General features: G+C 40.1%; 1 protein-coding gene across 1 annotated transcript in view; it reads left to right on the forward strand.

Annotated features, from left to right (window-relative positions):
* MED13L (mediator complex subunit 13L) overlaps positions 1-25,331 on the forward strand; it is a 286,536-nt gene extending 261,205 nt beyond the window's left edge. The window contains exons 18-31 of the mRNA XM_081113924.1: positions 709-888; positions 1,426-1,649; positions 3,462-3,654; positions 4,305-4,731; positions 5,868-6,087; positions 7,519-7,707; positions 10,766-11,016; positions 11,206-11,348; positions 14,158-14,316; positions 15,834-16,010; positions 17,253-17,401; positions 20,008-20,169; positions 22,034-22,146; positions 23,134-25,331. Of these exons, the coding sequence (XP_080970050.1) occupies positions 709-888; positions 1,426-1,649; positions 3,462-3,654; positions 4,305-4,731; positions 5,868-6,087; positions 7,519-7,707; positions 10,766-11,016; positions 11,206-11,348; positions 14,158-14,316; positions 15,834-16,010; positions 17,253-17,401; positions 20,008-20,169; positions 22,034-22,146; positions 23,134-23,266 (2,720 nt within the window). The 3' untranslated portion in view covers positions 23,267-25,331. The remainder of the gene's footprint in view (positions 1-708; positions 889-1,425; positions 1,650-3,461; positions 3,655-4,304; positions 4,732-5,867; positions 6,088-7,518; positions 7,708-10,765; positions 11,017-11,205; positions 11,349-14,157; positions 14,317-15,833; positions 16,011-17,252; positions 17,402-20,007; positions 20,170-22,033; positions 22,147-23,133) is intronic.
* The last annotated feature ends 533 nt before the right edge of the window (positions 25,332-25,864 follow it).

The raw sequence follows: 25,864 nt of genomic DNA on the forward strand, positions 1-25,864 counted from the left end.
GTTTTTCAAATTGCTAGCAAGGACCCCTCCTTTACCTGGATATCTCAGAAGGATCTTTACAACTTCCACAACTCAGTTTGGAAGGAAGAGTGTTTGTTCAGAAGCCATGAGTCCCCGCCCTTCCTCTGTGCACAGGTGGCTTCCTGTCGTATCACTGCTTCTGCTGTTCTCAGGCACCTCTCCTTGCAGGGAAGGCTTTGTTTCTCGATATGCATTTTGTGAAAATATTTTATAGTAAGAGCATCTTTTAAAGTTTTCAAAACCTTAAAGTTCCTTTTCCCCACTCATCATATAATCTAACCATTGATGTTCATAAATTAAAGTTATGCAATAATTAAGAAATGTTTGCAGCTCTCTTTCCTGGTTAGCAACTTGGAAACAGGTTTATACGATTTAAAAAGCCAGGCCTATCCATCTTTCCACTCTTAAGCAGTTCTATAGTTAACCTCTTTACTTATATAGAGTAACCTATTTTCCATTGTGTTCTTTCCAATAATAATAAATTACTTTTTTCACTTCAGTAGAAGAATTTCTTTCCTTCTGTCTCCTGAGTCAAGTATTTTAGAGTCAACTAAAAATAGACTCTACCACTAATAATGTCTTTGTCATGGACTATAACTGAGGTCCAGAGTGATGGCCAGAAAGAGGAGAGTGCCAGTCTAGTCTTCCTTTATGATTTCCATTTATTTCACTTCCTGTCTGTTCCAGTGCTAGACATCAGCATGCTCTCCTCCCAGGATGTGGTCCGTATGCTGCTGTCCCTGCAGCCCTTTCTCCAAGACGCCATCCAGAAGAAGCGCACGGGCAGGACCTGGGAGAACATCCAGCACGTGCAGGGCCCGCTCACCTGGCAGCAGTTCCACAAGATGGCAGGCCGGGGCACCTACGGTACGGTCTCCTCCCGTCCGCGCCTCCTTAGCTTCCTGTTCCGGAAAGCGGCTTAGTCAGTCACTGCTTCACTGACAAAACAGTCTTACGTTTACATTTGTTTTCCTAAAGTCAGTGTTGGAGTTAAGCTTTCTAAACATTGGTGGCGTAATCAGGGTCAATGAGGGAAATAGTCCCCAAGTAGAGCATTTGTTAGAGTCTCCTCTTCCTTGTCTTCGTGGCATTTTCATTTGGATGAACTTCTGAACTGGTTTTGTCAAGGTCCCGATTATGACACTTACCTCAGAGGAAGTGACGTAGTGCTGCTGCAAAATGACCTTCAGCTTCTTCTGTTCTGCCCTCCGACTGAACCGTTAGAACATGTTCAGACTCATTTAATTAAGTTGTTCTTCAGGGGCCATTTAATGAGAGTATCATGTCAACCTACGGTGAAATTCCTGCTGCCAGAATTAAGACGAGGGCACCAGGAACTTCCAAATGGTTCAGCTGTGGGAGTCAGACTCCCAGGCCCCTTCCTAAACTGCACTGTTGTTTTAGGTTCAGAAGAATCTCCTGAGCCGTTGCCCATCCCCACCCTGCTGGTAGGCTATGACAAGGACTTCCTCACCATCTCGCCATTCTCCTTGCCGTTTTGGGAGAGGCTGTTGTTGGACCCATATGGGGGCCACCGTGATGTTGCCTATATTGTGGTGTGTCCAGAAAACGAGGCCTTGCTCGAAGGAGCCAAAACTTTCTTCAGGGACTTGAGCGCTGTATATGAGGTGAGGAAGACTTGGTAACCATTTCTTTGACATGAGTCCTCATATTGTCTCTGGTTATGACTAAATTTTAAAGAATAAATGTCTTCAAAGTAGTTCTTAAAGAAAATTTGCAATTAGTTGGAAGATGAAGGAAAGAATTAAGTTGGGAAGTTTTTCTAGAAATAAATTGCGTTTCCATCTTGCTTTATATTTCATTAGATTTAGAAGACTTTCCTTTACTAGCCTTACCACACATCTTAAATCCTGTTAGCTGTTTTCCCCCATTGATGTGTTCAGGTTTGAAAGGATTGTTCACCAGGGGAAAGGGCAGTTCAGAAGATGAGCTGTGCAAGAAGAAGGCATGGCTACTCTTTTTGTGGGGAGGGCAGAACTGTATAAAAATGTTCAGCTTGAAAATTTCTAAATCAAAAGATACATTTAATGAATCATGCCCCTGTTATGTTTTGTTTAACACTACATTCATCTTAATACTGAAAATTGGATACACATTAAGAATGTAATCACCATCATAATGTAACAGCCAGGTAGATAATTTTATATATTTAGTATATAAATTCCTGTTACTTTTGAAAAATTAGAATCATGTCTGTCTTTGAAGAGAAAGTACCACATTTCTTCTGCCAAAGTACACACACACTAAGTTCTTTGTACTTTTTACTTCTGATATCATATTTGGCAAGATTAAATTAAGTATTTTTATTACATTTATTGGGGTGACATTGGTTAATGAGATTTTGTGAAGTGTTTAGAACTGTGACAGGCATATTATAAGTATTACAAATGTGGTTGTTAAATAAGATGCCAAGTTGAGTTTCAAAACTATTCCATAGCAGAACATCCACTTTCTATAAACATGAGTACACATGAAGTGGTAGACGTATGTGTTGCTGCAAAGAAATGAGGCGATGCTACGTATTAGGTAATGGCATCAGTTAAGCCACTGACGGAAACCCTTGGATACAGTAGTTTCTAAACAGTGCCTGGCCCATGGATACAAAATAATATTAAGTCATACCCGAACACAGAAAACTTGTCTAAGCAATTTCAAATCCCAGCCATTCTCGTGTGCATGAAGCCTACACATAAGTTACAAAGCATAAAAGGCTTGCCGGATCTTTTTGGCAGCAATACATACCTGCTTAAGATTTTGTAGGCCTTGGTAAGCCTTCAGTTCATTAACTCTAGCAAGGGATAATAATATGGGCTCTCATGCTGGTGAGCAGGTAGTTAAGTAGTTTACTTTTTGGCAGGTATATTAATTATCTGCCATTTAGCATCCTAGAAATTGACAACAGCATCTCATGCTAAAACAACCATTTACTTTATAAAAGTGGTCAGCATTTCCGTGGCCTCTACTATTGGTGATCTCCAAGTGTCTGTAACAATCTAACAGATGGCCCATGCATTTTAATGCTATCTTATGGGAAAATGTTATGAGTGGACAGATATCTTGGTTAGCCTTAGTAGGCAGGAACCTGTTAGTTCCTTTTGGACCCCTAGCAGTCAGTGCTCCGCAGTTTTTCCTCAGGCTGGAAGAATGAACGGGCTGGGCTGCAGAAACATTTCTTCAGAAGAAACACTTATTTTTCTGTAGAGCAGCTACTCAAGGTTTTGGAGAAATATACAGCAGTATTATCAGGGTACATAATAATTACCAACCAGTGTATAATGTTGGTTAGTTGCATGTGGTCACACTAAAAAGAAAAAGGAAAATGCCTCCATGTTTATGATACAGAATGTGCCTCACTAACACTATGTGCTGAACAAGGTGATGCGTTCTGTCGTAAGTAATGGTCTTGTTTGCGGTATCAGATGTGTAGGCTTGGGCAGCACAAGCCCATCTGCAAAGTGCTACGTGATGGGATCATGCGTGTGGGGAAGACTGTGGCACAGAAGCTGACCGACGAGCTTGTGAGTGAGTGGTTTAACCAGCCGTGGAGCAACGAGGAGAATGACAATCATTCCAGACTCAAACTTTATGCGCAAGTTTGCCGCCATCACCTAGGTAAATGGGAATTTATTTGGAAAAGTAGAATTTGAGAGAGAAAATAGCAAATTGCACCCCAACACACACCTGTTAGGGTGCAACATTATATTACTTTTGTCTAATGTTCCATTACTGTGTTTATTTAGATCTAATTTTTGCATTCTAGTTAAATGCTAACTTTCATGTGCATGTATGTTCTTTAAAAGCTATTTAAAGTTGCCTAAAGAAGTCATATCTAATTTACTCCAGAGTTCAAAAACTTAGCAGCATGACTTAAGATTAACTGCTTAATTTTAACCCAGATTCACAAGAAAATCTAAGAAGCTTATAAAGCCCTATATGCATAAGAGCATAATATATACCATGACGGCTGGTCTCCCATTTTTCAGTGATGGCATAGGGATTCAGTCTGAAAGGAAAACGTTATAAATGATTTTCTTTGTTTTCAAGCAAGGTTCTTTTCCAGTATTTATAATAAGTATTTCCATGTCCATTTCTGTGTTTGTGTAATATATAAGCATGTGTTCAAGTGTGGAGATGGCATTTTGGGTGTCGTAACCAGAATATTGCAGCCTGAAAGCATAGTTTTAAAAAAAGTGACCATTCTGAGTTTCTTTTGTCTAACACTGCAGAACCTCACTAATGTCGTTCTACATATATTCTTTCAGCACCTTATTTAGCCACTCTGCAGCTCGATAGCAGCCTGTTGACGCCACCTAAGTACCAGAACCCACCAGCAGCAGCACAGGGACAAGCTACTCCTGGGAACACTGGACCTTTAGCTGCAAATGCAGGGTCAGCAGCTCCCTCCGCTGGCGGTGCATTTAATCCCACCTCCAATGGCAGTTCTGCAAACCCTGCAGCAAGTAGTTCCACATCTGGTTCCACCGTGCCACCGGTCTCATCGTCTGCCTCTGCTCCCGTCATTAGCCAGCTAGGCACTACCTCTTCGTCAGGATTCAGTGGTAGTGTTGGAGGGCAGAACCCCAGCACTGGGTCCAGTTCTGCTGATAGAACGCAAGGGAACATAGGCTGTGGTGGAGACCCTGAGCCTGGGCAGAGCTCCTCTCAGCCCTCACAGGACGGACAAGAAAGGTATGTTACTCATTGATTGAGGTGGGTGGCTTCCGTGTGGACTCTTACCTACTTTTCTTCTATACCCTTCTCTCCCCATCAACCTCGAGAGTCTCTAAATCCAGTAAAGGACTCTGATTTTCTTCTTCACAAGAGAAAATAACAGCTGTTAATCAGCAGCTTCAGTGTTAAGAAATATGAGACTTCTTGCCCTAGCCAGTTTGGCTCAGTGGATAGAGCATCAGCCTGCGAACTGAAAGATCCCAGGTTTGATTCCGGTCAAGGGCACATGCCCAGGTTGTGGACTCGATCCCCATTCGGGGGCATGCAGGAGGCAGCCGATCAATGATTCTCTCATCATTGATGTTTCTCTCTCTCCCTCTTCCTTCCTCTCTGAAAGCAATACAAATATATATTTTTAAAAATATGAGACTTCTTATAAACTAACTTACATATTTAATTTATTATTAAACTTACTAGAGGCCTGGCACATGAAATTTGTGCACAGTCCCTAGGCCAGGCCTGCAATCAGGGTCGATCTTCCCCAGCTGCTGGCAGCTGGCTCCACCTCCCACCATCCGCGTCCGCCGCCACCCACCCCCAGTTCCCCATTCCCCATCGGGTTATCAGAGCCTGCCAACCTGGGGGGAGGGACTGAGAGGTTGGCTGGCAGGCCCCAATCAGGCAATTGGGGCCTATGGGCTGTGGGCAGCTCCTGCATTGAGCGTCTGCCCCCTGGTGGTCAGTGCACATCATAGAGACCGGTTGTTCCGCCACCCGGTCGATTTGCATATTATACTTTTATATATATAGATTAGCTTAATAGTAAGCTATTACTATTAACATATTTGTTACTATATGAATATAATGTATGGATAAAAGTAAGCTATTACTGTTAATATAATAGTATTATAAACCATCTTTGTAGACTACAGCTACAGGAAAAAAGAGATCTCCCATTTAGAGGCAGTTACTGTCATTTATATCTATCTTGAGTGCTAACTGGCTTGGTTTGCCTTTATTTCAGTAATATGACACATGTTAATGTTACATTTCATCTGTAATCATTGCCCAAGGAGTCGGTGTGCACTAGACTCGACTTTATTTTTATATCATTTATGTTTACTTTTGCATCTCATAAGTGACTTTCTCTGCAGTGTTACAGAGAGGGAGAGAATAGGAATTCCCACGGAGCCTGACTCCGCAGACAGCCAGGCCTATCCTCCAGCTGTTGTCATTTACATGGTGGACCCCTTCACCTACACTGCAGAGGAAGACTCTACCTCTGGAAACTTTTGGCTGTTGAGTTTGATGCGCTGCTACACAGAGATGCTGGATAATTTACCTGAGCATATGAGAAATTCTTTCATTCTCCAGGTAAGTATTTGCAAGTTTATTTTTTTGCCTTTGTTCTTGTTTACTAGTTATATGAAAATAAATACAAGTTCATGATTTTTTAAATAATTGGAAGTACATTTGATTCAGCCTTCATTACCATTTTGGTGTATTTCTAGCCTTTTTTCTGTATGTTTGTTTACCCAGTTGAGATCACACTTAATATAACTTAATAGAGGCCCGGTACACAAAATTTGTGCACTCGGGGGGGAGGGGGTCCCCTCAGCCTGGCCTGCGCCTTCTTGCAGTCTGGGAGCCCTCAGAGGATGTCCAACTGATGGCTTCATGGGGAGCTGGCCTAAGCCGTCAGTCGGACACCCTTAGCGCTGCCGCAGAGGCAGGAGAGTCTCCCGCCACCACCACTGCGCTCACCAGCCGTGAGCCCAGCTTCTGGCTGAGCTGCACTCCCCCTGTGGGAGCACTCTGACCACCAGGGGGCAGCTCCTGCATTGAGCAACCGACCGGTCGTTCCGCTGTTTGGTCAATTTGCATATTAGCCTTTTATTATATAGGATATTCTTTTTGTATTTAATGCTATTCATGAATATTTTTTCATGTTATTTAAAATTTTCACAGCAACATTTTTAATGACTGCATATCTTTTTTATCTAATCAAGCCTGTACAGTTACTTAATTTGCTTCCACTTTTTTACTGTTATAAATAAAGCCATAACAAACATCTTCATGTATAATATCTTTCTCACATTTCAGGTCATTTCTTAAAGTAGATTCCTAGCTATAGATTCTGATAAGCATTGTCAAATTCCTTTCCCAAAAAGTTCTACTTGCTTACACTTTTTTCATCATGAGTGAGCATGCCCATTTTCACCGCACCCTTGACAGCTTGACGGCATAATAATTGTTTTTAATTTTATAATTTAATAGGTAGAAAACAATGCCTTAGTTGCTTGGGTTTTGTTTTACTGTTACTTTAAATAAAGTATCTTATAGAATTAAAAGGTCAAAATTAAAGTTACCAGAATAGGTTGTTAGTAGTTTTATTGTTTTGACATTTGTTTCTCAAATGATTAGACAATAATTCCAAAGATGCTATGCACCCTATGTGTGTGTATATAAATGATAAATCTATTTTAAAAAGTTTTAAAATTGGGGACATAGATACAGTACATTAATAATTTACCCCTAAAATAGGAGCAGGGTTATTTCTAAGTGACAGTGTAACTTGACCAACACAGTGGCACCTCTTCTTAAATTGCTTGTGTACATTTGGAATACAGGATTTTATGTCACTGAAAGGAATTAAGATTGATTATATTATGTTTGGCATTCATATATTTTACAACTAAAATTCTCTTCCCCATTCAAGTTAAGAATTCCTGCCATTTCATTTTCAACTTTCTTGTTAGCATGTTTGATCTCAGTTTCTAGTTTTATTTGTGTTTGTGTCTGTAGATTGTGCCTTGCCAGTCCATGCTGCAGACAATGAAGGATGAACAAGTTTTCTACATTCAATACTTGAAGTCCATGGCATTTTCAGTGTACTGCCAGTGCAGGCGACCTCTGCCTACACAGATCCACATTAAGTCCCTCACAGGGTTCGGGCCTGCCGCCAGCATTGAGATGACCCTCAAGAATCCGGAGGTGGGTAGTAGCAGGGCAGACCTTTGCAGAAAGCCAGGGGAGTCGGTAGCTGAATTTGTTCCTCCTTTATTTAAGAATGGTAGTTAAATCCTTAAGTCAAATAAAAGAGAGACTCCTCTGAACTCGTAAGGTTTTTTGAGAAAGAAGCAAGCAAACTCTTGCTGTTTTTTGATCTAGGACCTAAGGCAACAATATGTCTATTACTTTTACTTATGTTTGCCTCTCCTATATTTACCTTGTTCTTTATTTTTTGAACCTAATCTGTGTCTTCAGTCACTAACTTTCTACCTTCTCCAGTTCTCTCTTGATCAGCAGTTTGTGTGGGTGTTTATTTCATAAGGGCCCCTCCTTTTCTGATGCACTCCTTTCTTCTCCTCTCCTCTCAGGGCTTCTGTTACAAATAAATGCTTTTTCTCTCCATCTTAGTAACTACCTCCCACAGATATGCACCTCATGGGGAATTCCAAAACACCAAAACCAAGCTGTTTTAAACAAAGTTGTGCACTTCTGTTGTTTTCCTAACCTCCTTTCACTGAAGGTAGATGCACAGGGCAAAGTTTAACATGTTCAAAGCCTTCAGAAGGTAGTTCCCACAAATGTATTGCATGGAAGATTACCTGTTAGTGAAAGCCAACAAAACTGCTGATTTTAGTTGATAGTGAAAGAGTGTTTGTGTTTTGGGGGGTTTTTTGAAAACCCTATAAAATGCTTTCCCTTCAATAAGTAAAAACTTAGAAATGGAAAAATGATGCAACTCTAGATAATACTGCATTTGTTGTAACTTGGTTCACGTCAGCTTGGTCCCTGGAGAGGAAGCTGCTTAGCTGACAACCTACATTCTTTCTGGATTATATAAAATTTCTGTATTTGGCAGTTTTATTCTTTTGAGTTTGAATCTTTATTTTTGTGAGCAGTTCATCTATTTTCTCTATTAGCTTTTCTAAAATTAAAAAAATCAGTTTTTTTTTTCTGTTTCTTATTTTGCCTCAGAAATTATGAGTTACTGCATTTCTTTATAAACTTATTTTTTTTACTTCTTGTGGTTATTCCACAGTTCAGATGCAGTCATTTCTTATGCTTTGATAAGAATTTATCACAACTTCAAATGGTAATTAATAGTATTCCGCATTTTCATAGAGGAGAGTAAAGGATATCCCAAGGCATGATGTAACATTTTTAAAGATTATAACTTTGTGGCAGAGTGCCATCAGGAGTTTATGAGATAAAGTGAGGCTTAGAAGAAAATAAGTGAAAAAATGTGCTTTTTTCCCTTTTGCTTTGAAACAGGAAGAGGGAAATAAATCACTTGAGTTTATTAAAAACAAAAGAAAACCAAACGTTATGAATAGTTACTGAGGTTTGTACATTTTTACTTGCATTGCAGTAATGATGAATTGCCAAATGCTGCCTCTCCCTCAGTCTGCAGCTAGAATACCGCCTTTCATTCATTAAACAAAGCCAAGTGTCTGCTGTGCGCCAGGCCCTGTACTAGGTGATGAGGATGCAGCGGGTGGGGAACCAAACCACCAGGCCCCTGCTTCTCGGAAGTCTAACTCTCCACAGTGGTACAGTCTCATGCAAGCACGTTTCCACATAAGGAAGACTGTATCTTAGTATTTATCATGCAAGTTTTAGAAGAAATCTTCCACTAGTATCACTTTTGTTTTTCATAGAACATCCAGCATCTTATAAACAGGGTTTGGGAAGAATATGTTACCTGGTGACTTATCACAAGCTGTCTATTGCATCTCAGATATTTATTTTTCTTTTTTTATTGCACCTCATATATTTGACACTTAACCTGTTTCACACAAAACTTTTCAGGCAGCCTTGACTGGACTCTTTTTTTAATTATTATTATTGAAACATAATTCACATATAAAAATCACCTTTTAAAAATTATATAGTTCAATGATTTTTAGTTTATTCGCAGAGTTTGCAGCTATCATCGCTGCCTAACTTTAGAACATTTCATCAATTCAGAAAGAAACTTTATACCTATTTGCAGTCACTCCTCATTTTGCACTTCCTCCAGCTCCTGGCAACAACTAATCTACTTTCTGTCTCTATGGGTTGCCTGTTCCGGACATTTTATATAAATGGAATCATACAGTATATCGTCTTTTATGTCTGGCTTCTTTCATTTAGCATAGTATTTGAGGTTCATCCATGTCATAGCATAGATGTTGTTTGTTAAATATTGAAAAGTCGATGATTAAATTTTGTCACAGTTTATCTAAAATGTTTGTCTTGGATAACAGCTATTGCTTTGATTTCTTAAATTACACACACACACAAGTATAATATACAAGCTGAAAAGTAATCCTAAGTGTACTGCTTGATGAATTTTACTAAGTAAACATACCATGTAACAAGCACCCCAAAAGCTCTCCCTTCTGGTCCCTTCCTGTCAGTCCAGCAGTAATCACTACTCCAACTTACAACAACATAGTTTTGTCTATTTTTTGACTTTTATATAAATTGAATCATATAATTTATAACCTTTTGTGTCTGGCTTCTTTTATTCAGTGTTGAGATTCATCCTTTTTGTTGCTTTTAGTGGTAGTTTTTTTATTTCCTTTGCTGTTTAATATTCTGGTTGTGCGTCTATATCACAACGTATCATTCATCTTACTAGTACTGTTGATGGGTATTTAGGCCATTTTCTGTTTGCAGCTTATATGATTAACACTATTGTGAACAATACTTGGTGTTGTCTGTCTTTTTTATTTCAGACATTCTGGTGGGTGTGTGGTGGTGTCTCATTATGGTTTTAATTTCCACTTTTCTAATGACTAATGAGGTTGGGCCAGTTTACTTTCTAAAATAGTTATTTCTTTTAATAAGGAAACATTGGTTTGGTTGGATGCCCTAGCTTCTATCATTAAACAGTCTTTTCGGTGCCTGTGTTTTCATTGCTGTTTATATATATGGTGTTGGTGGGGGCCAGTCTGTTACCATTATTCCCTCTTGGTTTCATTCAGTGCTGCTCTGGGTTGTGTTGTAAACATGAAGTTGAGTGGCTTTGTGCTGATATTGATTTTGATTTTGATTTCAGCGGCCCAGCCCAATCCAGCTTTACTCCCCTCCTTTTATATTGGCCCCAATCAAAGACAAGCAGACAGAGGCCCCAAACAAAGACAAGCAGACAGAGCTGGGAGAGATACTTGGTGAAGCGAGCCAGAAATACAATGTGCTCTTTGTGGGCTATTGTTTGTCTCATGACCAGCGCTGGCTTTTGGCTTCCTGCACTGACCTCCATGGGGAGTTACTAGAAACCTGCATTGTAAATATTGCTTTACCAAACAGGTGAGCAACCTTGGTGTTTGTGGTGCATGTAAAGTGATGCTGTGCCTTTTTGAGATATAAATCTTTCTCATTTCTCTTTCTAAATGCATTGGGTACTATGTGGGTGGGTTCTTTGGAATCCTGTTGGTTTTGTCCGAGTGATAACTTTGATTCATTTGGGGACCTTTTCCCCATTTTTTTCTTGTTTAGATCACGGAAGAGTAAAGTGTCTGCACGTAAAATTGGACTGCAGAAGTTATGGGAATGGTGCATAGGTATTGTCCAAATGACATCTCTACCCTGGAGAGTTGTTATTGGGCGACTCGGGCGTCTTGGCCATGGGGAGCTTAAAGGTGAGAAATTCTTGAAGGCAATATGCACAAGAAACAATGGAAAAGGGCTGAGCTGATGCATTAATTGAGCTGAGGGAGAAAATTGTAGAATTGGTAGTAAGAATAAAGCAGATTATATTTTCACATTTTTTTAAGTGTACAAGAAACCAGCGGTTTTTAAACTTTTCATTGGCAACAAAACCATGTACTCAATCAAAGAAAATCTTAAATAGTGAACCCCACTGTATAAAACAGAGAATGTTTTATTAATATAAAAAGCATATTCAGTATATTAGAATTTCTAATGCTTTTTTAATATTGATTCAAAGAAAAGTACAAGTCAGTTTTAACACAGATTTTATGTCAGAGGTTACTAATGATAGAAGAAGTCATATATAAGAACAGTTTTCAATTTTTTTTGTTCTTTATTTTAGTGGTTGACAGAGACAAGTTTTGTATTTCTAGATTTTGCTTTGGCAGCACAATATCAAGATAACCCTGATTTAAAAAGACTAGTGGTTGTAAATTGGAACGGTCTTTATTCACCTTGCCACTTTCTGATATTCTTCGGTCTGGAAGCTGAATTCCCAGATATATATACCAACTGCTTATCATTTCTTGCAAATACAACCGTCACAAAGCACTGAAAGTAACTAACGTAACACAGTTGACCACTAGCAGCTGTCTTGCCAAACCTTAAGCCCAGCTCATTTACTAACCTAATGCAGCTACTTGTACAGTTTTAAAAGCCTAGCTTTCTTTCAGAAGTCTTACTAATTAATGACACATCTATAAAAAGTTCAGTATATGCATAGAGATGGGAGAGGTTTCTTTTTCTAAGGTCAGCACAAAAGCAAAAACAGGTGGTTTTGTGCTTGCATGTGTATTAGAGCAGAAAAGCAAACTTTCTTTATAAAGGGCCAGATAGTAAATATTTTTTATTTTACAAGCTAGCTGGTCACTGTTACAACTACTAAACTCTGCCATTGTAACTTCAGAGCAGCCATAGACAACACCTTAGTAAATAGGCGAGGCTGTGTTCCAATAAAACTTTATTTACAAAAACTTGGCGGGCAGGAATTGGCATTGGGACCATGGTTTATTGACGCTTGTACTGGTGCACATGTTATTTTTTTTTTTACATAAAACTTATATTTTATTTCAGGGATTCCACAAATAAGTGATACAGATATAACTTGCATTGTAGCAAGTGCCTGAGTGAGTTATTAGGGTGTTACAGCAATTGTACAGATATATAATATGTATTAATAAATGTTCTCTTAGAAACCCATTGTACATACATTATTTTAGTAATAAATTATATTGTAGACTAATAGAAGATAGTATGTACCCTTTTCATTTTTTAAAGACTATTGTACTTATAATGAATCTGATATCAGTAGCCTGGAGGCCTATTACATTAGGGGGTTCATCATTTTATTTCTGTCAGATTTCCTATCTTCTCTTCTGGTATTCCTTTTAGTCAATCTTATTTCTTAAAGGTTTTGAGCTACTCTTAACCCTTGGGGAAAGTTAGAATATAATAGAGAAGAAGAAGAGGGGATCAAAATGTAGCCTCATCACTTAGTGTTTTGCGAAATTATTAGGCCATTGCCTTCCCTGTATGATTTATTAGAAGGGCACACTCCTCTTGTCTCTGAGAGGGGAAATGTGTAAGTGTGACTGAAAGAAAATGTGCTTTCAAGGAATGAAAACACGGAGAAGAGCCTAGCACACAGGAAATCAGTTTACTGACCTATGGCCTCTTCCTTCAGGGATCGGAGGTCTGCACACATTGCTTCGATGGGATGGTATCAGACAGGAGCCTGTAGATTTCAGTCAGCTTGGTGAATTTCTGTTCTTTATCACCAGAGTGTTTGTGATAGAAATACTTATACCACCTTTTTCTTCTTATTTGATTTTTAAATACAAAACTTAATCTGTTTTATTTTTCTGTGGTTTTAAAAAATACTGCTTTGTGTTCCTGGCCACTTTTATTTCAGCCACTTCAGTTTGAGGTTCATTAGGAATATGAAATAGGAAAATTTTTTCCTTTCACCTTCTCTTTCAGGAGAGAACTGCTTGTTTGAAAACATATAGAGCTAGAGAAGCCTGCAGGAGTGGCATTTCGTCAGGGACATGGTGGCAGGAGTGTGACCACGTCTTTTCATTTCCCAGAGTTAACATAACCCTAACAGCTCTCTGAGACGATATAATGCCATTTGTTTGGGGGCAGTACACAGATATTAGAAAGAAAATTTATGCCAACTTTTAATCTGCGTAATTATTGCAGCTTCACTTGGAGCACTTCACTCACACCCATTGTTTGTCAGTGCTTTGGGGCTTTCTAAGAAAGGCTCCCCCTCGCTTCTGCTGCTGCTTGCCTTTCGTGGAAACAACCAGTCTACAGAAAGCAGTAAACAAAACCGGTTTTCCCAATGGTACTCACCTCTGAAGAAAGTGCTGATAGGGGCTGTGAAAGAACCAGACCTGGGGAAGGTGGAGGAGGGAAGAACAGACTGGTGGCCTCACCAGAGAGCATCTGAAGTGTATAAATCTACTAGTACCTGGGTCTGTCCTGGATGCTCACAGGCCATTTCAGACATGGCTGCAGTCTACAGAATAGTAGACCTTTATTTCTTTGTTAATGAAGTGTAATAAAGGTCAGGTAACGTGTTCTTCATAGCAAGGAGAGGAACCTGTGGGAAGCCACATTCCCAGTAGGGCCCAATCCTGGAAATTCACTTACCAGGCAACACTGGTAAACACTCAAACCTCACAGCAACATGAATGTGTAAAGACTGCGTGTAACTGTGGTACTTGGTTTCAGATTGGAGTATCCTCCTTGGAGAATGTTCACTGCAGACAATCAGTAAACGGCTCAAGGACATGTGCCGGATGTGTGGAATCTCTGCCACAGACTCTCCTTCTATCCTTAGTGCCTGCCTGGTTGCCATGGAGCCCCAGGGGTCCTTTGTAGTGATGCCAGGTAAATCTCTTCTTGTCAGTTTCATTAATTAGACATCACATCAGTTCGTCCATTCAAACTTAAGTTCATAGACAAGTGTAGAATGTATCTGTATTTTTTTATTTTTATATGAAAAATTGTACTTGGGGTTCAAAAATGGAAACCATTTGGTCTCTTCCAAGGGACATAGTTTGTGATTTTCTTATCTTTATTGACCACACCTTGGAGAGAGCCTACACTCTGGCTATGACTGCAAGGTCTTAGAGTCATGGCTGATAACTATTGCCTGCCCCCAGTTTGTTGTTAGATTATAAGGATCACCCTCCAAAAATGATTAACGGACACCAGCATGATACATATTTGAATATCCTTTTGAAGATAGATGTTTGACAGAATCTCTAAGCAGCCTTGAGAGAGCATATTTAGAGTCTCTCTTACATAGTTGAGGATGAATGGTGCACATACGGGTGAAGCATTTAGTTTAGTGCCTGGACCACAGTAAATTCTCAACAAGTACCAGTCCATGGATAGCCAAAACATTGTGGCCACAGAGTGGTTTTTTAAAAAATATATATTTTTATTGATTTCAGAGAGGAAGGGAGATGGAGAGAGAGAGAAACATCAATGATGAGAATAATTGGTCAGCTGCCTCCTGCACGCCCCCTTCTGGGGATCGTGCCTACAACCCGGACATGTACTCTGACCGGAAATCGAACCAATGACCTCCTGGTTCATAGGTCAACGCTCAACCACTGAGCCACGATGGCCAGGCTAGAGTGTAGTGTTTTTTATTTACAAATTAGCAACTACACTATTATAATTTTATGAGAAAGCAATTTTATACTTTTAAAACTGTTTTTACCACCCAGATATTTTTTTCATCAAATGGAAGATCCTGCCCACTCACTCCCTGTAAAGGTAAATAGGATTGGGTGTGAGACAGGTGACCTGCAGGAGCCTGCTGGGTAGACCTTAGATTGATTGTTGCCTGCACTTGAGCAGAGTACAAAACTTTCTTTGTGCTCTGTCCTCATCACAAAATGGGGATAATAGTTCTTATCTTGAGGTGGCCATGATGATTGAGGTGACACGAATAAGTAATGTAGCATAGAATCTGGGATGTAGTAAGCATTTAATAAGTGTTAGTTGTAACAATTATTAGTGAATGGTACCATTTCTACAGAATTGTATCATTTAGGAGAATAGTACTTTACAGTTTGTGAGCAACCACAGGAGGAAGGGACGTGGGAGATTTATTTTTAGAAATACTTCTTATATAAGTAATTAAAACCTATTTGGTAGACTCAGTCCAATTTTATCTTAACCTTTCCAATATGAAATGAGGCTTGAGTTATTGTAGCTGTATGCTCTGAGTCAGTTTCTTATAGATATTTAAACACTTGGGCTCAACTTTGAATGTGTATTCATCATGGCAGTTGTGTCAGACTCATATCTTTCCAGCTCAGATCCTCTTAAACACGTCATTTCTGGAGTTGTTCACTCCTGCTCAAAAGGAATTGATACTTTTGTTTTTAAAGATGCTGTCACAATGGGCTCTGTTTTTGGCCGAAGTACTGCACTAAACATGCAGTCATCTCAGCTTAACACCCCTCAAGATGCTTCTTGTACACACATCTTGGTATTCCCAACATCTTCAACCATCCAAGTGGCTCCAGCCAACTATCCCAATGAAGATGGGTTTAGCCCCAACAATGGTGAGTGGGGACCATGTTTACCTAGAACTCAGCTTCTTCCACAAGAGACAGAGCTAGGGTGTGGAGTCATGGGGCTGCTGCAGGCTGTTCAGTGTTGTGATAACACATGAAGTATGAAGAGGGGCTAATGAAGGTTGGAGAATCAATTTGGTTTTAAAGATTTAATTTGCTCTGTTACCAATGCCAAATAAATACTTTCCTCTTTTGGGAAATTCACTTTCTCTTGTTTTTCATGAAAGACAAAAAGTAGTATCTGTTTGGTAGTGTACTGTATGTGGGTGTTACTCTTTCAATAAATATTTCTTGATCTTATGTGAAAGTATGAAGACTACCAGGCAATATAATGATAGCAACTGCCTTTAGCTAATCACTGGGAGGAGAATTTGTTCAAAAACAACTTTTTACTTGATTATTCTTAATAGGGGTTTTTTGATTGAATATATTAAGGCATTCATTAAGAAATGGTTATTTATAACTATAAATGCTCAATATTATGCAGCTATTTGCATTTTTTAAAGAATTTTTAACAGCTGCCAGCATTTACTCCTATTAAAGGGGGAAGGTAAAAAGATACCACACTATATGTATGTACACTATATACATATATAGTGTGAGCACAGTGTAATAACAAAGAGGTGAAAAAGAATCAGAACCAGTGTTCATGGTGATTGGGTTATGGGTGATGGTTTTCCTCTTTTGTACTTTTCAAATTTTCTGCAGTGAGAGTATCTTACTTTTATAACATGGGAGAGGATTTGTTAATGAAAACGTGGTGCTTTGATCTGCTTGTGGAATAGGCCTCCAGTTTCAGGGCGAGTTCACACCTATTAACATGCATTCATCAGCCTCCAGGATTTAGAGGCTAATTGGCTGCATAGATGGAGTCTGTTGTTTTCTTAGATGGTGTCAATGTTAACTTTGTTTAATAATTAAATTGCTTCTTTAGTTGTTTTGCCATCTTTTTATGTGCCTTTGGAGTCTATACAGAATGTGGAGTTTTATTTTATGTTCTTTATTTCCTCATTCTGTTAATACTTCACATTAGGATATCTCTGGAGAGGGTGCAAAGTGAAAGAATAACTTGCAGCACCTTGCACTCAGTACGCACACATTAAATCTTACTAATTTGTTAATAGCACCTGCCTGTAATAATCATAGCTCCCCAAAAAGAGTGTATTGGTTAAGTTGGGTATGTGGATAATTTTTTAAATTTTTGTGTGTTTTTTTCTCCCTTCCCTCTAGACATGTTTGACCTTCCATTCCCAGATGATATGGACAATGACATTGGCATATTAATGACTGGGAACCTCCCCTCCCCCAACTCCTCCCCGGTCCCTTCCCCCGGCTCTCCTTCTGGAATCGGTGTGGGCTCTCACTTCCAGCACAGCCGGGTAAGGAGGGTGTGAAGGGGGCTGTGCGAAACCATCTCAATCTTCAGCAAAACAGTCCAGAGGCGGGGCCATCTTTTTACTCCGTGCACCTTTCTTCTCGTTGTTCTGGGTCCTTGGAACAAGAAAAATAAGTGTGGGGAAGTATATTATTCCTGATAAATACGCTTTTTCAGAAGAATAGTCTTATTAATGCTGGGAGGGTTGTGTGCAATCACTGTTTTCTTAACAAAAGTTAGTTTGGGTAACTTGCTGCTCCCCAGTTATTTTTTAATTTTTGCCCAGAGAGTGATTTTCCAGAGGCCAAGGTCGACAGTCCTACTTATTTAAAAGCAAAGTAACAGTGTTAACCGAAGGACACATCCTTGTGGGTGATGATTCTGAAAGGAGCCTGCCGGTTGTGTTCCGTGCCGTGGTGCCTTACGGCATGTGGTCCTCTTCTCCTCTGCAGCCAGCTCACAGGAAAGCCACAGGAGGCTGACTTTGGAGAAGTGTTCAGGTTGATGCTAGGGTATCAAGGAAAAAACCAGAGCTTACAAGTAGTTTCATCTTTAAATGTCGTAGGGATATCAACTGTAGAGTCAAAGGCTCGGCCATTGCTCATGCTTTGTTTAAATGCTTGAGGATTCATGCCTTATCACTGTGTTGTACTTTTACTTAAAATATTAAGAGACTGAGGGGTTAAGACACAGAAGAACTGCTATGTCTAATGTATCAAACTGGACAAATATAAGCAACCCTGCTCAACTCATTTAGACACAAAGGTGTACTTAGAGGACTTCGGCTTCTGTCAGGTGGGACTTCTATTGCCAGCCCTGAGTTTAACCAGAGAAAGAAGATTTGAAACTTTAGTCACAGAGCAGTGAAACCAGGGAAGGTCCACTCCGTGGCTGCCCTCATGATACTGCCTGTCCCCACCTCCTCCTTCTGGAAGGAGAGATTCTAAATGTCTTTATTTCCCAAAAAAGCCATTTTCCAGTTGATGACAATTAGCTTCCTGGAGATTTTTGTGATAGAAACACAAATTTTTACACTGGATAGTTTTAAATTTAGGATTACTGTGAATTCTAGAGGCAAATAGCATATCATCAGCTAAGAATGCATGCCCTGGATGTGGATAAATATAGCTCTGAGTTACAGCTGTGTGGCTGACTAGCTCTGTGGCCCTGGACAAGCGTTCCGCCTCTCAGCCTGAGTTACCTTATCTGTGAAATGGAAATACTACTACTGCTTCCACTACTGGTCGTATCCAGTGTCTTCATTAGAGTTGGTGATTGAATTGTGATGTTAGTTTTATAAGAAACAGAGAGGTGCTATATTTCCTCTCTTTGTTGGAGCCCCCAACCCTAAAGGCTTTCATTGAATGCCACAGTTTAAACTGCACTGCTTTGAAGCTAGCTAGTCAGGTGGCCTTTCTCAATCCAGAGCACCTGTAGCCAGGTGACCCCTGAGAGGTTTGTAGCATTTCCTCTTTCTGAGCCATTAACATTCTTTGATATCCAGTGAAGACATTACAACAGGGGAAAGAATTTGTTCAAGGTTGTAGTAAGTTTTTATCTTTTAACCATCTCAGGTCTAATACAACTTGGTTTAGTAGTTGAGGATTTTTCCCCCCTTGAAGCAGAAGGCTCGTGAAAACAGACTACTTGTTACTGCTTACATGAAAACTATACTAGTATTTTTAACTCTTGAAGCTAGCTAAAAGAATCAGAGGTGAGGAAATGCCCATTTCAGAAATGCACTGGAGTCTCTTATAAGAGCCTGTCAGGAAAGCTGCTGGCATTCACGCAAGCTTCTGCAGGAGCAGCTCACATTGCTGGCAGGTCAGTCGGGAGTGTCCCACCCTGCAGGCAGCCGGGAAGGCTGTGTGTCCTGACAGTGTCATTGACAGCACACGGCCAGGTGCGCTGTGCATTTGGGGTTGGCTGCTGGCACATGAGTGCAGAGATACCTTTAGCTGTCAGAGATTCACTCTCTGCATTTTTTGTTTGATACCTAATAATGCCACGCAACAAGCTACATTCTGCAGACAAGAAACCAAAGAAAATAAATTCACACTTAATTGACTGAGGTCATTGGTTTTGCTGGTACCTTCTGCCAGAGCAGTACTTTCCCTCAGATATCCGTGTGCAGCAGAGACAGTGCCTCTCCTACTGACCTTTCTCAGTTACCTGGCATTTTGGGGTGAGATGCTGCCTGAAAGGGGATTGCTCACCACAGTGTGCAGGGTGACTTGATAAAAAGTGGGTGACGGTGGTCAAAGGTACAAACTTCCAGTTATAAAACAAATCAATCACAGGACATGTGTACAGCATGGTGACTGTAGGTAATAATAGGTGTCACATATTTGAAAGTTGATAAAAAGTAGATCTGAAGCCTTCTCATCACAAGGAAAATGTTTTGTAAATATGTGTGGTGATGGATGTCAACCACTTACTGTGTGATCACTTTGCAATAGATATAAATATCCAAATATGAATTATTACATTGTTCACCTGAAGCTCATATAATGTTTTATGTCAGTTACATCTCAGTGTGTTTTCAAGTTGATTTCTAAAATCGTGTGGTTGGGTGACAAACGCTGATCATGCTGGGCACTTGTTCTGTAGAGCCAGGGCGAGCGCCTTCTTTCTCGAGAGGCTCCGGAGGAGCTGAAGCAGCAGCCGCTGGCCCTGGGGTATTTCGTATCGACTGCCAAAGCTGAGAATCTCCCCCAGTGGTTTTGGTCATCGTGTCCCCAGGCTCAGAACCAGTGTCCCCTCTTCCTAAAGGTTGGTTTGGTATCATATTTGAAGTTTTGTGGGGAGGGGGGAGGATGAGTAACTTTTGCTGCTTGGTTAGAAATTTCTGTCACCATAGTCTTATTCTGTTCCCTGGTTCTCTCACATCTACTTATACTCTGAGGATATTTTAATTACAGTTATAAGTAGAGAGTAGGATTTAGGAGATGAACCCAAAACCATGTCTCAAAGAAATGGATTACATTAACCCAAGGAGGGGACTTGGTGGAGCCCTAAGGGTACCTCTACGATGGACACGGGTTCTGTGGATGGTCTTTCTCCCGGTTCCCATTGCACTGCTGTCAGTGAAGGTGGCCTGGGTGGAGGTGGCAGCTCGCTGTCCTTCCCTGCCACGGGCTGTCAGCACTCATCAGAGTAGGGCAGGCGTTGGCTAGAAAACTCCACATTTACACTTGCTCCTTCCTGTGTATTTCTTGGAAACTTTTAATCCAAATTAAAGGTTAAATACAAAAGAAATCCCACTTCCAGTTTGGATGAAGGAAACTGGAAAGAACGCCATTTCTCACCCACAGGCTGGCAAAAACCCAAAGGTTTGACAACAGAACTCTGTTGCAGGGCTGTGGGAGAAGCCAGATTCTACAACCTACACATTTCTCTTTAGATGCTGCAGTCCCAACTCTAGAAATCTATTCAAAAGGAACTTTGGCAAAAACAAAAAATGACATATGTGAAAGATTAGAAACAGCTGAAATATCCACCAGTAGGGGCTGGTTGAATAAACTATAGTAGTGGAATACTAGTTGTCCATAACAAAATGAGAAGTATTTTTATGTAATTATCTGTGGAGTATAGATTACTGTGCAGTAATGTATAAGACACACACACACATCTGGAACGTTAAAACCAAAAATAATTAAAGGAATTTTCTTTTCCTAATGACTTTAACATATTATTATGAAATCAAAGAAGTTATATGAAAGTTCATGTAATCTTTATTTTTGAATTAGAATTGTCAGTATGACCCTATATTTATTGTTTCCTCTCTAAAAATATATATACATATTTCAACTCTGTCTACTGAAAAGGCTTAGGAGCAATGACAATTTAGTAGTAATAAACACCTCTGTTGCCATGATCGTAGTTCCTAAATACCATTTATCATTCAAAAGAACCAGAATTCTTTGAAGAGGTGACTGATTCCAGACCTGAAGTAAGAATTATTCAAGTTGAACCTGAGGCATCTTGTCATCCTTAAAAGCAAGGAAGTTACCTAAGATTGTTAGAGTCCTAGCAAAGGACCCGGTGGAGGGTTTCCATTGCCCAAGGATGGTACCATTTGGTCATCAAAGAGAATGATGGTAGCAATAGATGAAATAAGTCCATGGGTTCATAATTGTGCTGAAAAGCAAAACAGTTATCAGTCACCTATTGAAGCTGCCAGAGCAGCAATTCATTAACCTAAAAATTGAAAAATAAAGAGAAAGATTTCAGCAACTTTGTTGCCTCTCCTTTACATATTATATTTCTTAGCCGTTTAATAAATAAGACTATGCTAAACCATTAAGTTAAAAATTGATGGGGGACTTTATAGTGGATGGAGTATGCTGGCACCTACTGAATCTAGTGACCACTTATATTCAAGTGGGGCAATAGAGTAAGACCTGAAGGGACACATGATGTAATCATCGGCAGTGCCAGCTTTTATTTTCAACTTTAGGATACGGAGTTATGTGGGATCACATTGGGGTTACTGAGCAGCTTAAAATTCACAGGCTCATAGGTGCCCTGGCTTCCAAGGACCCTCAGAGCGCCTGCTTCTGGCAGGCCTGGCCCGGCCCTTTCTCTGCCCGTGGCCAACCAGACCAGGAAGGTCACTGTCTCTGTTCCTCTGCAGGCGTCATTGCATCACCACATCTCTGTAGCACAGACGGACGAACTTCTCCCGACCCGGACCTCTCAGTGGGTTCCACATCCTCTTGACTCCAAAACCACATCTGATGTTCTGAGGTGGGTGCAGACCCAGGCAGCACAGCAGCACCATTGGGAGTTACTTCCTTTGCTCTTGATTTTCCTGGGCTTTCACTGAAGTGCGGTGTTTGTGGGAGAGATGCCGCCTTGTGCAGGGGAGCACGGTGCCAGCTGGAGCCAGGCCCCGGCAGACGCAGGGCGGACAGGGCGGTGGGCTTGGCAAATAGGACAGTGACCTGCACGTGCAGCTGCCTTGCTTCCTGCATAGTGGAGGCACCGCATGGTGATAACGATAGGTCGCAGTCAGGGCAGGTAGTTAGAAGGCAGTCTGGAACTTACAGCAAACATCTTTAACCTCTCATATCAATTTTATAAATGCAGTTAAGTACAAAAACCCCATAGTTGGGAGTACCTCCCAGAAGTGTGTACAAAGTTTCTTGCATTTTAAGAGGCCATAAGTATTCTTCATGTATGTTGAGAAAATATACAAGCTTTTTCTAAGGTTTTCAGATTCTTAAATGATTTGGGAATTACAGTTCAGCAAGAACCGGCTCATCATGATTTTGGCTTCCCTGGCCTCGTGGGCCACATATCTAATGAAAACTGTTTTAGTAGCCACATTACATAATAAAAAAAATTAGTGAGGTTAACTTTAGTGGCAAATTCATCAATTATATAAAAAATATATCAGGATTAACATTGAATATATCCAAAATATTTCAGCAGGAATCAGTATAAAAATATTCAGGAGCTATTTTACATGTTTTTTAAATGTTAAGTCTTTGCAAAGCAGGGCCCGTTTTACTAGTATAGTTACAGCTTATGTGAGTTCCCGTGTGGCCAGTGGCTGCCCTCTGAGACTGGCAGGCCGAGAAGGAAGAGGGGACATGAAAGGCAGGAACACAGTAGAGAGCCTGGGGCAAGTTCAGGAGAATATTAGGCCTCTTTCTGCAACACCTGGATGTTAGAATTTGCGATCACCTCACCTGCCATGCCCATGCCCTGACCCGAGTCTTCTCTCCACAGGTTTGTTTTGGAGCAGTACAACGCTCTGTCCTGGCTCACGTGCAATCCGGCCACCCAGGACCGCACCTCCTGCCTTCCCGTCCACTTTGTGGTGCTCACTCAGTTGTACAACGCCATCATGAATATACTCTAATGGAAAAGCACTTGTCCTCTGGCTCAGTTCCTTCTCCTGCAGCCTCAGTCACGGAGCCTGCTGCCCTCTGCAGGTGCCCGCCCTCTTCCCGAGACCACTGCGCAGCCTGCACTGTGACTCCTCCGCAGGCACGTCTTGTCTCTGCAGTGCTCCTTACAGAGTGACTCACAGACACTTCCTCATGGACCCGGAAACGTCCACAGCAGTGACTCCAGCCAGGGTGTGGCGTGGGCACCCCGGACCCCTGGCTCATGGGAAGTTTCAGCTGGTGTTGGTTTATAGGAGGGAAACAGAAGAGATGGTATCCTTTTGCACACAAGAGTCTGTGTTTTCAGTCTCTGTCTAAACTAAGGGTAGTTTAGCCCTTTGGATGAAATCCTCTAGTTATTGGTGTATGGCCTGTGGGTTACCTGAACTCCATATTCTAGGACTTTTTCAAAATGAGAACCAGCTCAAGTACATGATTTCACCGTGGGCTTCTCTCCCAGCACGCCCATCGCGAGGGGCGTGAGTGCTTTGGCTAACTTCATACCTGTGTGTAGATACAAAAGTCTGGAGACATCTTCATTTTGTTTATTTATTTTAAATTGTTTTGTCATAGGGTTTTTGTGACTTTTAATTTTTTTTTTTTTTTAATTTGCGAGGACCAGGTACAGTAGCTGAAACCCAACTCAGACCCACTGTAGGATTCTTTGACTACATACCTCTGTCCTAAGAACCAGAAAAGGAGTGAAAACAAATTGGGGAGGTAGACCTAAAAAGTAATATATTTCTAACCATCCAGCAGCAGGTTTTGCTCAGAACAAATTGGGTAAGCATTCTGCCCATTGTTAAAGTGGCCAGCGTTTCATGAAGGATAACATTTTATACAGAAGGCAGTCAAGCCCAACCTAGAGCCATGGAGGCACGCACCTTCCTTAGTTTTATATAGTCACTATGGAGATATATTTTCTAGTGAATTCTTATTGGAAGCCAGGTCTCTCCTCTCATTAGATCAAAGGGGACTCATGTACATATTACAATCGAAAGTGTTTGCTCAGAAAATCAGTTACAAATATGGTGAATTTTTTCTGGACCATAGTAATATTATTTCAAAGAAATATTACAGCTTAACCATTAAATTAGTACTTGAAGTTGAGCCTTCATGGTGGGACTTTTTTTAAAAAAAATGCCTTTTTAAAGCATTAGTGGCTAATTGAAGTATTTTATGACTCCTCATTCCAGGCCCGAGAGGGTTGTCTTTCAGATTCCGTTTCAGCCCTCGCTGGTGTGTTGTCAGAGGGCGTGTGGGGCTGGCCCGCGAGGTGCTCTCGCCAGGCCTGGGCGCTAGTCGTCTGTGCAGAGAACCGTGCAAACTACGAACGTTCTTCCAAGAGACTGCCATGTCCTGGGTGTTAACTGAAAGGAAAATGTAATAACAATAGGATTTTGTAAAAGTATTTTTCTTGAAATAATCTAACGTTTAAAACATTATATTAAAAAAGTGGTGTGGTGGGAATGTGAAAGCAGAGAAATAACTTGTAAATGGATAATTTTGTTCTCTGTTCCACCAATTGAGGGGGGGTTTGACTTTCGCAATGTATAGGTTTAAAAAAATCTGATATATCAAAACCATTTGTATCTAATGTGTACAGTGTAAAATTGACTTTAAAAATATTGCAGTGCTATTTTTTCTTAATCAGAAAGGAAAAATTCTCAAGGCCTTTTGAAGAGCATAAGATGATGAAGATTGTAAACTTGTATAAAATTATCTTGGTGAGAAGACAAATTGTAAAGTAGATATTTGTAATCTTTTACCACTTTGGGGTTGCTTTTTTTTCCAGAATTCATCAGAACTTTAAATTTTTTTTTTTTTTAATGGGCTGTTTTTAATGCAGGGGCTTTTCTTCCCTAGAAACCCAATTCTAAGCAAAAAAAGAAAAAGAAAAAAAACACAAAAAACAAAAAAAACCCTACAAAAATTAAAAAAAAAAAAAAGGCAGCAAAGGGTAGATTTCATCTGGTGTCTTTTATTTAAGTTTTTTAAGTTAAGAAAAGCTGGTGACATATTTATACGTTTTTGTGCAAAAATAAATGAATGGCAATAGATTTTAAAAAATCTTATTATGTACTTCTGTGTGAAAGTCTGTATAATATTTCCCTTAAATATGCATTATTTTACTTGTGAGTTTTTTACTGAATTAATCTGAAATGTACAAGCCCTGGATTTGCTACAGAGTGAGAAGTTATTTTATTTTTTTTTAATTTTTAATTTTGGCAATCCTGCAGAAATCAGAACTCTTACCATGGTTTGAACTAAAAAGGGGAATCGGGCGGGAGGGGGGGTCCAGCATGCCTGTATGTATATCTCAGAGCCTTTTTTAAATGTAAAAGCTGTACATTTCTGGGAAGTTCTGAATTTTTTTGTTTCCTTTTTTCCTTCAAGCATTTTGCAGTGAGCTTCTTTTATATATAGCAAACAATTTGAAAGAATACAAAAATATGTGAAGTTCATTTAAAAAAACCCTGCAGTATAGCGCTGGTACAGTACACTAAAAGACTTTGATAAAAGAAACAATACTAAAAGGCCTCCATTTTAAATGTCATTCATATATACCT

This window comes from Myotis nattereri (assembly GCF_964212035.1).
Source record: "Myotis nattereri genome assembly, chromosome: 19".
Lineage (NCBI taxonomy): Eukaryota > Metazoa > Chordata > Mammalia > Chiroptera > Vespertilionidae > Myotis > Myotis nattereri.